The sequence below is a fragment of the Mixophyes fleayi genome, chromosome 9 (genome assembly GCF_038048845.1).
Source record: "Mixophyes fleayi isolate aMixFle1 chromosome 9, aMixFle1.hap1, whole genome shotgun sequence".
Lineage (NCBI taxonomy): Eukaryota > Metazoa > Chordata > Amphibia > Anura > Limnodynastidae > Mixophyes > Mixophyes fleayi.
In genome coordinates, this window is record NC_134410.1 from 10,661,361 (window position 1) to 10,680,223 (window position 18,863).

Genomic DNA, 18,863 nt, shown 5'->3' on the forward strand with positions numbered 1-18,863 from the left:
CTGCAATATGTAGGTTGTCATTGTGTAATGTGATGTGTTATCCTGGTATGTAAGTAACACTGTATAATATATAACTATATATACAGATTTGGGGACATTTATGAAATGTTTTTAAATATAGGTGGAAAACTTCAGCGATTCTTCTAATAGGGATAAAACTTGATGATTCCAGGAATATTAGAAATAAAGTTTTCTAGTTTGTGTCAATTGCAGAATTATCAGAACAGTAAACTGCCTGATCCAATTCAGATATAGGGGCCTATTTATCATGAACAGCCCCTTCATAGTGATATGTAAGATGTTGTATTGTCACTGATCATGGTGTTAAAAAATTCCTTATCTCCAAAAATAATGTATAAAAAAAAATTATCGCCTGAGCAGCTCAGTGATACTCAGCGGCGGCAGCGACACTGCCGGGGGTGGTAAGGTGTAACTTATTATTATTATCTTTTATTTATATGGTGCCACAAAGGGTCCGCAGCGCCGTACATAGAGCATGGACATAATAGGACCAGCATACAGGGCGTTACAAGAACAAAGTACAATTAAACCCATCTGAGCTGAGAACAGGAGCACAGGGCAGAGGTATAAGTCAGATCTAGAACACTTATAAACTAGGACAGGGAAGGAGGAGAGGTGGGGAGTGACCTACAGCAGCTGAACCTGTGCCCAGCAGTGTGGGGGGACTGACAGCATCAGAGCAGTGATAGAGATGTGAGGCAGGAGAGAGGAGGAGAACCAAGGGCAGAGCCTAGTGTGGAGGTGCAGAAGTGATGGTGGGGAGCTGAAGTCAGAGGTAACAGGAGGAGGACACGAGGATCAGAGGGCCCTGCTCGCGGGAGCTTACAATCTAAAGGGGAGGGGCAGACTGACAGGAGACACAAAGTGGGGAGTCAGGGTGAGGGGACTAGAAGTCTGAAGGGAGAGATGAACGGGTAGTATGAGGAGCAGCGGAAGAATGAGGGTGAGGTCACTACGATAGTGAAGAAGGATATTGAGGAGAGATTACATTTTGCTCATCCATTTTCAATCTGTTTTTGAACGGTATTTCTGTGCATCAGTGTTATAGACTTACCCCCAGTAAGTCTATATTACTATATACATCAGTTGTGTACTGCAGTACTATCTCCTGCTCACTGGGTAATATACTAATATTGTCCCTCTGCTCTTACAATATACAATTGTAATAATAGCGCTTTATATTCTCAATAGCGCTATAATATATATCTATAAATCTGTCTTTGGCAGCTGAAGTGATGAGACCCTACTCACTCAGTTATATACATTAGATATTATATACATTATATATTATATATATTTCTACATTTACTTTGCACTATTTTGCCTTTTTCACCATTTGAAACAATGTTAAGTTGCCAAAACTATCTGTACAAATAGCTGTCGCAGAGATAGAACAGATATAAGTATAATGACTGATCAGTGATTATATTCACTTCCCCCTTTACCAGGTTAGTATTTGCAGATGTGCAGATATGTGAGTCAGCTGCCAGACTATAGATTTCGGGCCTGTCATTAAGGAGAGCAAAACAGAGTAAGTTTGCATCTGGGCAGAACCATGTTACATTGGAGGAGGAAGTAAATTTAAAATGTGGGGACAGATTTATAGCTGGGGTAGGGCATGTCCTAGATTAATTTTAAATTTCAGTGTACAAATAAAGCTATCAAGTATTTGTTTACTGCATGAAAAAACAGCCAGAATTTTCCTTACATGCAAAATATTAAACTTATTTGCACCCCTTTCATTGTAACATGGTTTGTCCCGGAGAACATTTACTCCTTTTTTTGCCTTACTCTCCTTAATAACTAAGGCCCCTCGTGTTTAAAACAGGTTTGAAAATAGATAAAATGTATTTTAAGAAATAGGTAAATCCTTTATACAATAACAATGTTTTACTCAAAGAAAAAAACATGTTTAAATGATTTTAATCTATCGCGATAATAGAACGTGTGAAATTAAAGTGACATTTGCCTGGGAAGCTGACACTTTACCACCATCACAGTCCCCTATTTGTCGGTAATATAGATTTTTATCCTTTAATAAATCTGCCTTTTAGTGAATGCAACGTCAATGAGCAATCCCTGACTGGCAGCGTCTTAAATCGCCATTAGTGTGTGTGCACTGGGGATTTATACTGATGAATAGGACCCGTAACCTATAAAACGTTTCCTATTCAGTAGCTCAGCAAAAAGTATTATACTCAGAAGATTGTGCTCAGCCGCTGTCCTCAAGATTGTCATCGTCTCTTCTGATCAGCAGCCAGGACTCCATCAACAGCGGCAGAAGAGGAAGAAGAAGGTGGGATGTGAGGGGCACATGGAGAAAGTTGGTGCTGGGGGCAAATGGTAGAAGAAGGGGGGTAGATACCACAAAGTGGGGGACAAAGAGACAGGTGAAGACAGAGCAGCACATACAAAAATAAAGCCAGACACAAAGTGGGGTAAATAAAAGGGACAGACACACACAGGGAAGACAGAGATACACAGACACACAAAGGGGGGTATAGGGTACACATACAAAATTGGAGACAGAGAGGAAAATAAAACCTGGGAGACAGACACACAGCGGGGGGGGGGGGGGAAGGGAGGTGGGGGGTTATGCAGACAGCAGAGAAATGAATGAGAAGCAGGGGCAGGAGGAAATCTGCCCAGGAGCCACATAATGTAGAGGAGGAGCAGAGATGAGGTCACATGTCCTCTGTACACATGCGGAGGCTCCTCCCCCTGTGTGATATACCCAGCTTACAGCCAATTGTGTGACGATATGGGTGTGATCCTGCTGGCGCACACAGCAAGCTCTGCCCCCTGGTGGGCACTGACAGGTGCGCCATATCTGTGCTGGGCCGTGCGGCCGTGTTCTATCTGCACCAGACCACTCCCATTAGGTAATGAAAAGGCACCGGCTGCTCCAGGTGATCAGAGAGTTGTGCACCGTGGGGACCGATGTGCAGTCGGGAGCGGGTTGTGAGGGCCGGAGTGTGAGCTCAGTTGAACAGTTCACATAGTACAAAGAGCGGGTGGTCGTGGTGCCCTCTCGCCCTTAGCAGATCCACTGTCCTCATTAAGGCCCTGTGTCAGAATATGGCCCCTAAATCAGTCATTGAACTTAGATCTGTTTCTATTTCTCCATCTAGAGTTTAGTCAACTTTTTTACAAACAGTGAAATAAGTTAAAATATATACAGCTGATTAATTAGGATTGTATCTGTGAGTAGGGTCTCATCATCTAGGCCATCATAGAAACATGTATACTGTCAGGAATCCAGATTCACGTGAGTCCTGATCTATCAAATTATCACCTCTAATCTGTGGAGAAACTCCTCCTCGCTGACTATAACAGGTCACAAACTGCACTCAGCGCACTCGTGACTTGGAAGCTGCTGTACGGGGCCACACAGAACTCCAGCACTCAGTCTTACACTCACTTATCTCATAGGCTACAGATCTAACTGGATCCTTCCCTAACACAGACACTGACTTCCATACACACCTATAGCTGCCACCATCTACTGTATGCGGTCAGTAGGAGCCTGTAACTTAATTACTCAGTTGCGCACACTCTGCGTTCTGATAGCTAAAACACTTAGGGGCACATTTATCAATATTCACATAAAGTGAAAAGTAGTTTTCAATCCTTATCGCAATGATAAGGATTGAACTACTTCTCACATTTATGTACAGCCCTGCACAGAAACAGCAGTTCCGAAAAACTGCTGTTTCAGTGATAAAAAAAAATCATACTTACCCCCCTCTTCGGAAGCGCTGTCTTCGGGTCTTCTCTTCACTCTTCAATTGCGCATGTCCAGATCCAAGAACTGGACATGCGCACACAGATCCCCTCTCTGTCTCTGCAACGATAGTTGAAGGGATTTGCAATAACTTGCATCATCGTGGCCCAGCCCCTGAAGGAGAAATCTTATAATTAGACAGTATGGGGCGTATTCAATTGTTGAGAAATTCCGCCGCGTAAAAACTACTACCGTTATTACGGTAATAGTTAGCTGGATTTCAGCTCACGGCTCAGGGAGCTGCGAGCTGAAATCCAGCGAGAAAATTACTGTAGTAACGTTTTTTCCTTGCACTATTACCGTAACAGTAATAGTGCGCGGACCGCGGGATTTTCGGCGTTTCCCTTATGACTTCCCTTCTTTTACATAGTCCGGTGTGGAGCACCTCGTAATCTGTACCTCACAACTGTCCGTTGTAGACATCACAGTCACAATTTCAGGGCTCTGAACACTGAATAGCAGAGCAGCGGTGAACGTGGGCCGTGCACACCTACCACTGGTGTGCGTGGCATTGAAAGGGTGTTTTGAAGGAAGTTGGGGGGGGTCCAGTTCTTGGTGGTGTGTGACACACCCAACGTGTTGTGGCCACGCCCTCTACCCATTCTCGTATAGTCCCTTCTGAGCATGCGCAGAACAATTTTACACAAAATACAACACGTAACGGGATTTACGTTCCTTAATGAATCAGGCCCTATAAATTTACTGACATGCGAATATACAAATACAGTGAGAAATTCCATTTAGCGGAATCTTGAAGCAAATACGGAACTCGGAGATTGAACCATCAAAACTTTGTGACACGGCCGCTCCCACTGCAACACTTTATTTGTGCAAAATCTCGACACAACTTTGCTCATGTTTAATTTGTATGTACTAATAATGTCCCATATGGTGTCTGATCTCTATACATGGATCTATCTCTGTAACATCTCACTTTCACTTTCTCTCTCAGCAGCCTCCATAGAATCCTAACCTTCTCACTCACTGTCTGCCTGGTAACTGCTGATCATCTCTCTGCTCATTTTCCTATTGGTCAGTGGCTCAGACACCATCCAATCAGCAGAGAGAGCCACACCCCCTGTGTACAGAGTCACTGGGTGACACTATTACCATTGTCAGTTCTCTGGGGGAAGTTTGTGTTATTATTGTTCCAGGTCCCCCCAATATATCACACACAGGAGGATGAAGATGTCCCCCCTCTTCCTGCTTATTCTGGGGGTGTCAGGGGTGTATTCTGGTGAGTATGTGGGGAGGGGATCAGTTATACAGTAATATGTATGTGGGTTATGTATGTTATATATCTGCAGTATGTAGGTTGTCATTGTGTAATGTGATGTTTTATCCTGGTATGTAAGTAACACTGTATAATATATAACTATATATACAGCATTTTTATTTAGAGGCAGAAACTTCAGAGATTGTTCTAAAAGGAACAAAACTTCTGATTCCAGGAACATTATAATGAAACATTTCAGTTTGTGATGATTGTAGAATTGTCAGAATACAATCACTGATCAGTCATTATACTTATATCTGTTCTATCTCTGTGACAGTATCAGATATTTCTACAGATAGTTTTGGCAACTTTACAATTTTGCAAATGGTGAAAAGGACAAAATAGTGCAAAGTAAATGTAGAGATGTATATAATATATAATGTATATAATATATAATGTATATAATGTATATAATATATATAATGTATATAACTGAGTGAGTAGGGTCTCATCACTTAAGCGGCGAAAGACAGATTTATACATATATATTATAGCGCTATTGAGAATGTAAAGCGCTATTATTACAATTGCATATTGTAAGAGCAGAGGGACAATATTAGTATATTACCCAGTGAGCAGGAGATAGTACTGCAGTACACAACTGATGTATATAGTAATATAGACTTACTGGGGGTAAGTCTATAACACTGATGCACAGGAATACCGTTCAAAAACAGATTGAAAATGGATGAGCAAAATGTAATCTCTCCTCAATATCCTTCTTCACTATCGTAGTGACCTCACCCTCATTCTTCCTCTGCTCCTCATACTACCCGTTCATCTCTCCCTTCAGACTTCTAGTCCCCTCACCCTGACTCCCCACTTTGTGTCTCCTGTCAGTCTGCCCCTCCCCTTTAGATTGTAAGCTCCCGTGAGCAGGGCCCTCTGATCCTCCTGTTACCTCTGACTTCAGCTCCCCACCATCACTTCTGCTCCTCCACACTAGGCTCTGCCCTTGGTTCTCCTCCTCTCTCCTGCCTCACATCTCCATCACTGCTCTGATGCTGTCAGTCCCCCCACAGTGCTGGGCACAGGTTCAGCTGCTGTAGGTCACTCCCCACCTCTCTTCCTTCCCTGTCCTAGTTTATAAGTGTTCTAGAACTGACTTATACCTCTGCCCTGTGCTCCTGTTCTCAGCTCAGATGGGTTTAATTGTACTTTGTTCTTGTAACGCCCTGTATGCTGGTCCTATATTGTCCATGGTCTATGTACGGCGCTGCGGACCCTTTGTGGCACCATATAAATAAAAGATAATAATATAATACTGCACTGACAGTTATGGCTTCTGATGGTACCTTGCACTTATTTTACTGCACATTTGACCTGGGGGTAAATGTATTAATGTCCGGATTCTTCAACTCCGGCGAGTTCGGCGTCTTCGGCGCTTAAATTTAAAGCGGCGCTGCATTGTAAAGGGAAGTGTCCCTTTACAATGTAGCGCCGCTTTAAATTTAAGCGCCGAAGACGCCGGAGTTGAAGAATCCGGACATTAATACATTTACCCCCAGGTGTTAGAACAAGCATCATTTTTTGTTGCAATTTCTTTTTTCTTTTTTTGCACCCGGTCCCACCAAAATGATCCGCCCCCTTTTCAGTGAAGCCCCGCCCCTGTTTACACCTTGATTTCCACGTAGCTCTACTGAGCGCTGTAATTGTGAATGACTTCATACAGATAAGGGTCATAAATGTTCCTTTATGAGACCTATAAACCTAAAACGTATTAGTCCAATGAATATATTTGATTAGGGTAGGAAATAAAATAAGTTTTTAGGAAACATAAAGGCTAAATTCTCTCCTTATTAGCTAACTCCATATTTAATAATGAACTAATTGCCATGGCTGAATAATACATATTATGCACCCCTGTGTGATGGGATATGAAAATGCCGACATGTAGATTATATATATATATATATATATATATAGTGATAGAGAGAAAGTGAGATACAGACATGATATCACACGGTCTCCTCTGCATTATTCCTCTGACCTGTTCCAGCCATGTGATCTCCTTATTTATAGGACACGTTTTGGGCACTTGCTCTATGTTGAAGGTTTTAGTGATTTGCAGATTGTTGTCTCGGTCACATTTATGTCGGTCTCTCGGTGCAGCCCGTGGTCATTACTACAGACAGTTACTTCTGACTGAAGACATTTTATAAATAATCCTGGATAATCTTCTGGTGAAGTTACTGTATAAGATCCTGTTACTGAGCTGATATTTTGTGGTCTGGAGATGAGGACACCTCAGAATATTGTACTGATATCTGCTGTGAGCAGAACTAACATCTGGCAATCAGTGAGAAGCCCCAATATGTAGAATAGCTCCGCACCGCGCGGGATGAGGAGAGGAAGACGGGACTAGGACAGGGGTGGTGCGAGGTTTATCTGCGCCCCAGGAAAAGCTTTATTCTACCCCCCTCCCCAATATCCACTTCTCAGCCCCTCACACACTTGTCTGTTCTAAAGTAATAATTCTTACCTCCTGGTCAGGGCTGCAGTCCAGATGCACTGATCACTATACACAGGTCTCACTGATCACTATACACAGGTCTCACTGATCACTATACACAGGTCACACTGACATCACACATCTGGTACACACTGATCACTATACACAGGTCACACTGACATCACACATCTGGTACACACTGATCACTATACACAGGTCACACTGACATCACACACCTGGTACACACTGATCACTATACACAGGTCTCACTGATCACTATACACAGGTCACACTGACATCACACATCTGGTAAACACTGATCACTATACACAGGTCACACTGACATCACACACCTGGTACACACTGATCACTATACACAGGTCACACTGACATCACATACCTGGTACACACTGATCACTATACACAGGTCACACTGACATCACACACCTGGTAAACACTGATCACTATACACAGGTCACACTGACATCACACACCTGGTACACACTGATCACTATACACAGGTCACACTGACATCACATACCTGGTACACACTGATCACTATACACAGATCACACTGACATCACACACCTGGTACACACTGATCACTATATACAGGTCACACTGATATCACACACCTGGTACACACTGATCACTATACACAGGTCTCACTGATCACTATACACAGGTCACACTGACATCACATACCTGGTACACACTGATCACTATACACAGATCACACTGACATCACACACCTGGTACACACTGATCACTATACACAGGTCACACTGACATCACACACCTGGTAAACACTGATCACTATACACAGGTCACACTGACATCACACACCTGGTACACACTGATCACTATACACAGATCACACTGACATCACACACCTGGTACACACTGATCACTATACACAGGTCACACTGATATCACACACCTGGTACACACTGATCACTATACACAGGTCTCACTGATCACTATACACAGGTCACACTGACATCACATACCTGGTACACACTGATCACTATACACAGATCACACTGACATCACACACCTGGTACACACTGATCACTATACACAGATCACACTGACATCACACACCTGGTAAACACTGATCACTATACACAGGTCACACTGACATCACACACCTGGTACACACTGATCACTATACACAGGTCACACTGACATCACATACCTGGTACACACTGATCACTATACACAGATCACACTGACATCACACACCTGGTACACACTGATCACTATACACAGGTCACACTGATATCACACACCTGGTAAACACTGATCACTATACACAGGTCACACTGACATCACACACCTGGTACACACTGATCACTATACACAGGTCACACTGACATCACATACCTGGTACACACTGATCACTATACACAGATCACACTGACATCACACACCTGGTACACACTGATCACTATACACAGGTCACACTGACATCACACACCTGGTACACACTGATCACTATACACAGGTCTCACTGATCACTATACACAGGTCACACTGACATCACACATCTGGTACACACTGATCACTATACACAGGTCACACTGACATCACATACCTGGTACACACTGATCACTATACACAGATCACACTGACATCACACACCTGGTACACACTGATCACTATACACAGGTCACACTGACATCACACACCTGGTACACACTGATCACTATACACAGGTCTCACTGATCACTATACACAGGTCACACTGACATCACACATCTGGTACACACTGATTACTATACACAGGTCACACTGACATTACACACCTGGTAAACACTGATCACTATACACAGGTCACACTGACATCACACACCTGGTACACACTGATCACTATACACAGGTCACACTGACATCACACATCTGGTACACACTGATCACTATACACAGGTCACACTGACATCACACATCTGGTACACACTGATCACTATACACAGGTCACACTGACATCACACACCTGGTACACACTGATCACTATACACAGGTCACACTGATATCACACACCTGGTACACACTGATCACTATACACAGGTCACACTGACATCACACACCTGGTACACACTGATCACTATACACAGGTCACAGTGACATCACACACCTGGTACACAGTGATCACTATACACAGGTCACACTGACATCACACACCTGGTACACACTGATCACTATACACAGGTCACACTGACATCACACACCTGGTACACACTGATCACTATACACAGGTCACACTGACATCACACACCTGGTACACACTGATCACTATACACAGGTCACACTGACATCACACACCTGGTACACACTGATCATTATACACAGGTCACACTGACATCACACACCTGGTACACACTGATCACTATACACAGGTCACACTGACATCACATACCTGATACACACTGATCACTCTACACAGGTCACACTGACATCACACACCTGGTACACACTGATCACTATACACAGGTCACACTGACATCACACACCTGGTACACACTGATCACTATACACAGGTCACACTGACATCACATACTGATCACTATACACAGGTCACACTGACATCACACACCTGGTACACACTGATCACTATACACAGGTCACACTGATATCACACACTTAATACACACTGATCACTATACACAGGTCACACTGATATCACACACCTTATACACAGATCACTATACACAGGTCACACTGACATCACACACCTGGTACACACTGATCACTATATACAGGTCACACTGACATCACACACCTGGTACACACTGATCACTATACACAGGTCACACTGACATCACATACCTGGTACACACTGATCACTATACACAGGTCACACTGACATCACACACCTGGTACACACTGATCACTATACACAGGTCACACTGACATCACACACCTGGTACACACTGATCACTATACACAGGTCACACTGACATCACACACCTGGTACACACTGATCACTATACACAGGTCACACTGACATCACACACCTGGTACACACTGATCACTATACACAGGTCACACTGACATCACACACCTGGTACACACTGATCACTATACACAGGTCACACTGACATCACACACCTGGTACACACTGATCACTATACACAGGTCACACTGACATCACACACCTGGTACACACTGATCACTATACACAGGTCACACTGACATCACACACCTGGTACACACTGATCACTATACACAGGTCACACTGATCACTATACACAGGTCACACTGACATCACATACCTGGTACACACTGATCACTATACACAGGTCACACTGACATCACACACCTGGTACACACTGATCACTATACACAGGTCACACTGATCACTATACACAGGTCACACTGACATCACACACCTGGTACACACTGATCACTATACACAGGTCACACTGACATCACATACCTGGTACACACTGATCACTATACACAGGTCACACTGACATCACACACCCGGTACACAGTGATCACTATACACAGGTCACACTGACATCACACACCTGGTACACACTGATCACTATACACAGGTCACACTGACATCACACACCTGGTACACACTGATCACTATACACAGGTCACACTGACATCACACACCCGGTACACACTGATCACTATACACAGGTCACACTGACATCACACACCCGGTACACAGTGATCACTATACACAGGTCACACTGACATCACACACCCGGTACACACTGATCACTATACACAGGTCACACTGACATCACACACCCGGTACACACTGATCACTATACACAGGTCACACTGACATCACACATCTGGTACACACTGATCACTATACACAGGTCACACTGACATCACACACCCGGTACACACTGATCACTATACACAGGTCACACTGACATCACACACCTGGTACACACTGATCACTATACACAGGTCACACTGATCACTATACACAGGTCACACTGACATCACATACCTGGTACACACTGATCACTATACACAGGTCACACTGACATCACACACCTGGTACACACTGATCACTATACACAGGTCACACTGACATCACACACCTGGTACACACTGATCACTATACACAGGTCACACTGACATCACACACCTGGTACACACTGATCACTATACGCAGGTCACACTGACATCACACACCTGGTACACACTGATCACTATACACAGGTCACACTGACATCACACACCTGGTACACACTGATCACTATATACAGGTCACACTGACATCACACACCTGGTACACACTGATCACTATACACAGGTCACACTGACATCACACACCTGGCACACACTGATCACTATACACAGGTCTCACTGATCACTATACACAGGTCACACTGACATCACACATCTGGTACACACTGATCACTATACACAGGTCACACCGACATCACATACCTGGTACACACTGATCACTATACACAGATCACACTGACATCACACACCTGGTACACACTGATCACTATACACAGGTCACACTGACATCACACACCTGGTACACACTGATCATTATACACAGGTCTCACTGACATCACACACCTGGTACACACTGATCACTATACACAGGTCTCACTGATCACTATACACAGGTCACACTGACATCACACATCTGGTACACACTGATTACTATACACAGGTCACACTGACATTACACACCTGGTAAACACTGATCACTATACACAGGTCACACTGACATCACACACCTGGTACACACTGATCACTATACACAGGTCACACTGACATCACACATCTGGTACACACTGATCACTATACACAGGTCACACTGACATCACACATCTGGTACACACTGATCACTATACACAGGTCACACTGACATCACACACCCGGTGCACACTGATCACTATACACAGGTCACACTGACATCACACACCTGGTACACACTGATCACTATACACAGGTCACACTGATATCACACACCTGGTACACACTGATCACTATACACAGGTCACACTGACATCACACACCTGGTACACACTGATCACTATACACAGGTCACAGTGACATCACACACCTGGTACACAGTGATCACTATACACAGGTCACACTGACATCACACACCTGGTACACACTGATCACTATACACAGGTCACACTGACATCACACACCTGGTACACACTGATCACTATACACAGGTCACACTGACATCACACACCTGGTACACACTGATCACTATACACAGGTCACACTGACATCACACACCTGGTACACACTGATCACTATACACAGGTCACACTGACATCACACACCTGGTACACACTGATCATTATACACAGGTCACACTGACATCACACACCTGGTACACACTGATCACTATACACAGGTCACACTGACATCACATACCTGATACACACTGATCACTATACACAGGTCACACTGACATCACACACCTGCTACACACTGATCACTATACACAGGTCACACTGATATCACACACCTGGTGCACACTGATCACTCTACACAGGTCACACTGACATCACACACCTGGTACACACTGATCACTATACACAGGTCACACTGACATCACACACCTGGTACACACTGATCACTATACACAGGTCACACTGACATCACACACCTGATACACACTGATCACTATACACAGGTCACACTGACATCACACACCTGGTACACACTGATCACTATACACAGGTCACACTGACATCACACACCTGGTACACACTGATCACTATACACAGGTCACACTGACATCACATACTGATCACTATACACAGGTCACACTGACATCACACACCTGGTACACACTGATCACTATACACAGGTCACACTGATATCACACACCTTATACACAGATCACTATACACAGGTCACACTGACATCACACACCTGGTACACACTGATCACTATACACAGGTCACACTGACATCACACACCTGGTACACACTGATCACTATACACAGGTCACACTGACATCACACACCTGGTACACACTGATCACTATACACAGGTCACACTGACATCACACACCTGGTACACACTGATCACTATACACAGGTCACACTGACATCACACACCTGGTACACACTGATCACTATACACAGGTCACACTGACATCACACACCTGGTACACACTGATCACTATACACAGGTCACACTGATATCACACACCTGGTACACACTGATCACTATACACAGGTCACACTGACATTACACACCTGGTACACACTGATCACTATACACAGGTCACACTGACATCACACACCTGGTACACACTGATCACTATACACAGGTCACACTGATATCACATACCTGGTACACACTGATCACTATACACAGGTCACACTGACATCACACACCTGGTACACACTGATCACTATACACAGGTCACACTGACATCACACACCTGGTACACACTGATCACTATACACAGGTCACACTGACATCACACACCTGGTACACACTGATCACTATACACAGGTCACACTGACATCACACACCTGGTACACACTGATCACTATACACAGGTCACACTGATATCACACACCTGGTACACACTGATCACTATACACAGGTCACACTGACATCACACACCTGGTACACACTGATCACTATACACAGGTCACACTGACATCACACACCTGGTACACACTGATCACTATACACAGGTCACACTGACATTACACACCCGGTACACACTGATCACTATACACAGGTCACACTGATCACTATACACAGGTCACACTGACATCACATACCTGGTACACACTGATCACTATACACAGGTCACACTGACATCACACACCTGGTACACACTGATCACTATACACAGGTCACACTGATCACTATACACAGGTCACACTGACATCACACACCTGGTACACACTGATCACTATACACAGGTCACACTGACATCACATACCTGGTACACACTGATCACTATACACAGGTCACACTGACATCACACACCCGGTACACAGTGATCACTATACACAGGTCACACTGACATCACACACCTGGTACACACTGATCACTATACACAGGTCACACTGACATCACACACCTGGTACACACTGATCACTATACACAGGTCACACTGACATCACACACCCGGTACACACTGATCACTATACACAGGTCACACTGACATCACACACCCGGTACACAGTGATCACTATACACAGGTCACACTGACATCACACACCCGGTACACACTGATCACTATACACAGGTCACACTGACATCACACACCCGGTACACACTGATCACTATACACAGGTCACACTGACATCACACATCTGGTACACACTGATCACTATACATAGGTCACACTGACATCACACACCCGGTACACACTGATCACTATACACAGGTCACACTGACATCACACACCTGGTACACACTGATCACTATACACAGGTCACACTGATCACTATACACAGGTCACACTGACATCACATACCTGGTACACACTGATCACTATACACAGGTCACACTGACATCACACACCTGGTACACACTGATCACTATACACAGGTCACACTGACATCACACACCTGGTACACACTGATCACTATACACAGGTCACACTGACATCACACACCTGGTACACACTGATCACTATACGCAGGTCACACTGACATCACACACCTGGTACACACTGATCACTATACACAGGTCACACTGACATCACACACCTGGTACACACTGATCACTATACACAGGTCACACTGACATCACACACCTGGTACACACTGATCACTATACACAGGTCACACTGACATCACACACCTGGTACACACTGATCACTATACACAGGTCACACTGACATCACACACCTTGTACACACTGATCACTATACACAGGTCACACTGACATCACACACCTGGTACACACTGATCACTATACACAGGTCACACTGACATCACACACCTGGCACACACTGATCACTATACACAGGTCACACTGACATCACACACCTGGTACACACTGATCACTATACACAGGTCACACTGACATCACACATCTGGTACACACTGATCACTATACACAGGTCACACTGACATCTCACACCTGGTACACACTGATCACTATACACAGGTCACACTGATATCACACACCTGGTACACACTGATCACTATACACAGGTCACACTGACATCACATACCTGGTACACACTGATCACTATACACAGGTCACACTGATATCACACACCTGGTACACACTGATCACTATACACAGGTCACACTGACATCACACACCTGGTACACACTGATCACTATACACAGGTCACACTGATATCACACACCTGGTACACACTGATCACTATACACAGGTCACACTGACATCACATACCTGGTACACACTGATCACTATACACAGGTCACACTGACATCACACACCTGATACACACTGATCACTATACACAGGTCACACTGATCACTATACACAGGTCACACTGATCACTATACACAGGTCACACTGATATCACACACCTGGTACACACTGATCACTATACACAGGTCACACTGACATCACACACCTGGTACACACTGATCACTATACACAGGTCACACTGATATCACACACCTGGTACACACTGATCACTATACACAGGTCACACTGACATCACACACCTGGTACACACTGATCACTATACACAGGTCACACTGACATCACACACCTGGTACACACTGATCACTATACACAGGTCACACTGACATCACACACCTGGTACACACTGATCACTATACACAGGTCACACTGACATCACACACCTGGTACACAGTGATCACTATACACAGGTCACACTGACATCACACACCTGGTACACACTGATCACTATACACAGGTCACACTGACATCACACACCTGGTACACACTGATCACTATACACAGATCACACTGATATCACACACCTGGTACACACTGATCACTATACACAGGTCACACTGATATCACACACCTGGTGCACACTGATCACTATACACGGGTCACACTGATATCACACACCTGGTACACACTGATCACTATACATAGGTCGCACTGATATCACACACCTGGTACACACTGATCACTATACACAGGTCACACTGACATCACACACCTGGTACACACTGATCACTATACACAGGTCACACTGATATCTCACACCTGGTACACACTGATCACTATACACAGGTCACACTGACATTACACATCTGGTACACACTGATCACTATACACAGGTCACACTGACATCACACACCTGGTACACACTGATCACTATACACAGGTCACACTGACATCACACACCTGGTACACACTGATCACTATACACAGATCACACTGATATCACACACCTGGTACACACTGATCACTATACATGGGTCACACTGATATCACACACCTGGTACACACTGATCACTATACACAGGTCACACTGACATCACACACCTGGTACACACTGATCACTATACACAGGTCACACTGATATCTCACACCTGGTACACACTGATCACTATACACAGGTCACACTGACATTACACATCTGGTACACACTGATCACTATACACAGGTCACACTGACATCACACACTGATCACTATACACAGGTCACACTGACATCACACAGTGATCACTATACACAGGTCACACTGACATCACACACCTGGTACACACTGATCACTATACACAGGTCACACTGACATCACACACCTGGTACACACTGATCACTATACACAGGTCACACTGACATCACACACCTGGTACACACTGATCACTATACACAGGTCACACTGACATCACACACCTGGTACACAGTGATCACTATACACAGGTCACACTGATATCACACACCTGGTACACACTGATCACTATACACAGGTCACACTGACATCACACACCTGGCACACACTGATCACTATACACAGGTCACACTGACATCACACACCCGGTAAACACTGATCACTATACACAGGTCACACTGATCACTATACACAGGTCACACTGACATCACACACCTGGTACACACTGATCACTATACACAGGTCACACTGACATCACACACCTGGCACACACTGATCACTATACACAGGTCACACTGACATCACACACCTGGTACACACTGATCACTATACACAGGTCACACTGACATCACACATACAATCACTATACACAGGTCACACTGATCACTATACACAGATCACACTGACATCACACATACAATCACTATACACAGGTCACACTGACATTACACATACTATCACTATACACAGGTCACACTGACATCACACACTTGGTACACACTGATCACTATACACAGGTCACACTGACATCACACACCTGGTACACACTGATCACTATACACAGGTCACACTGACATCACACACCTGGTACACACTGATCACTATACACAGTTCACACTGACATCACACACCTGGTACACACTGATCACTATACCCAGGTCACACTGACATCACACACCTGGTACACACTGATCACTATACACAGGTCACACTGACATTACACACCTGATACACACTGATCACTATACACAGGTCACACTGACATCACACACCTTGTACACACTGATCACTATACACAGGTCACACTGATATCTCACACCTGGTACACACTGATCACTATACACAGGTCACACTGACATCACACACCTGGTACACACTGATCACTATACACAGGTCACACTGACATCACACACCTGGTACACACTGATCACTATACACAGGTCACACTGACATTACACATCTGGTACACACTGATCACTATACACAGGTCACACTGACATCACACACTGATCACTATACACAGGTCACACTGACATCACACAGTGATCACTATACACAGGTCACACTGACATCACACACCTGGTACACACTGATCACTATACACAGGTCACACTGACATCACACACCTGGTACACACTGATCACTATACACAGGTCACACTGACATCACACACCTGGTACACACTGATCACTATACACAGGTCACACTGACATCACACACCTGGTACACAGTGATCACTATACACAGGTCACACTGATATCACACACCTGGTACACACTGATCACTATACACAGGTCACACTGACATCACACACCTGGCACACACTGATCACTATACACAGGTCACACTGACATCACACACCCGGTACACACTGATCACTATACACAGGTCACACTGATCACTATACACAGATCACACTGACATCACACACCTGATACACACTGATCACTATACACAGGTCACACTGACATCACACACCTGGCACACACTGATCACTATACACAGGTCACACTGACATCACACACCTGGTACACACTGATCA

General features: G+C 44.5%; 2 protein-coding genes across 2 annotated transcripts in view; both read left to right on the plus strand.

Annotated features, from left to right (window-relative positions):
• LOC142101917 (putative HLA class I histocompatibility antigen, alpha chain H) overlaps positions 1-18,863 on the plus strand; it is a 162,146-nt gene that overhangs the window by 82,302 nt on the left and 60,981 nt on the right. The gene's annotated exons all lie outside the window — the stretch shown is intronic.
• LOC142101920 (BOLA class I histocompatibility antigen, alpha chain BL3-7-like) overlaps positions 4,891-18,863 on the plus strand; it is a 74,954-nt gene continuing 60,981 nt past the window's right edge. Inside the window, exon 1 of the mRNA XM_075186363.1 lies at positions 4,891-5,042. Coding sequence (XP_075042464.1) covers positions 4,988-5,042 — 55 coding nt within the window. The 5' untranslated portion in view covers positions 4,891-4,987. The remainder of the gene's footprint in view (positions 5,043-18,863) is intronic.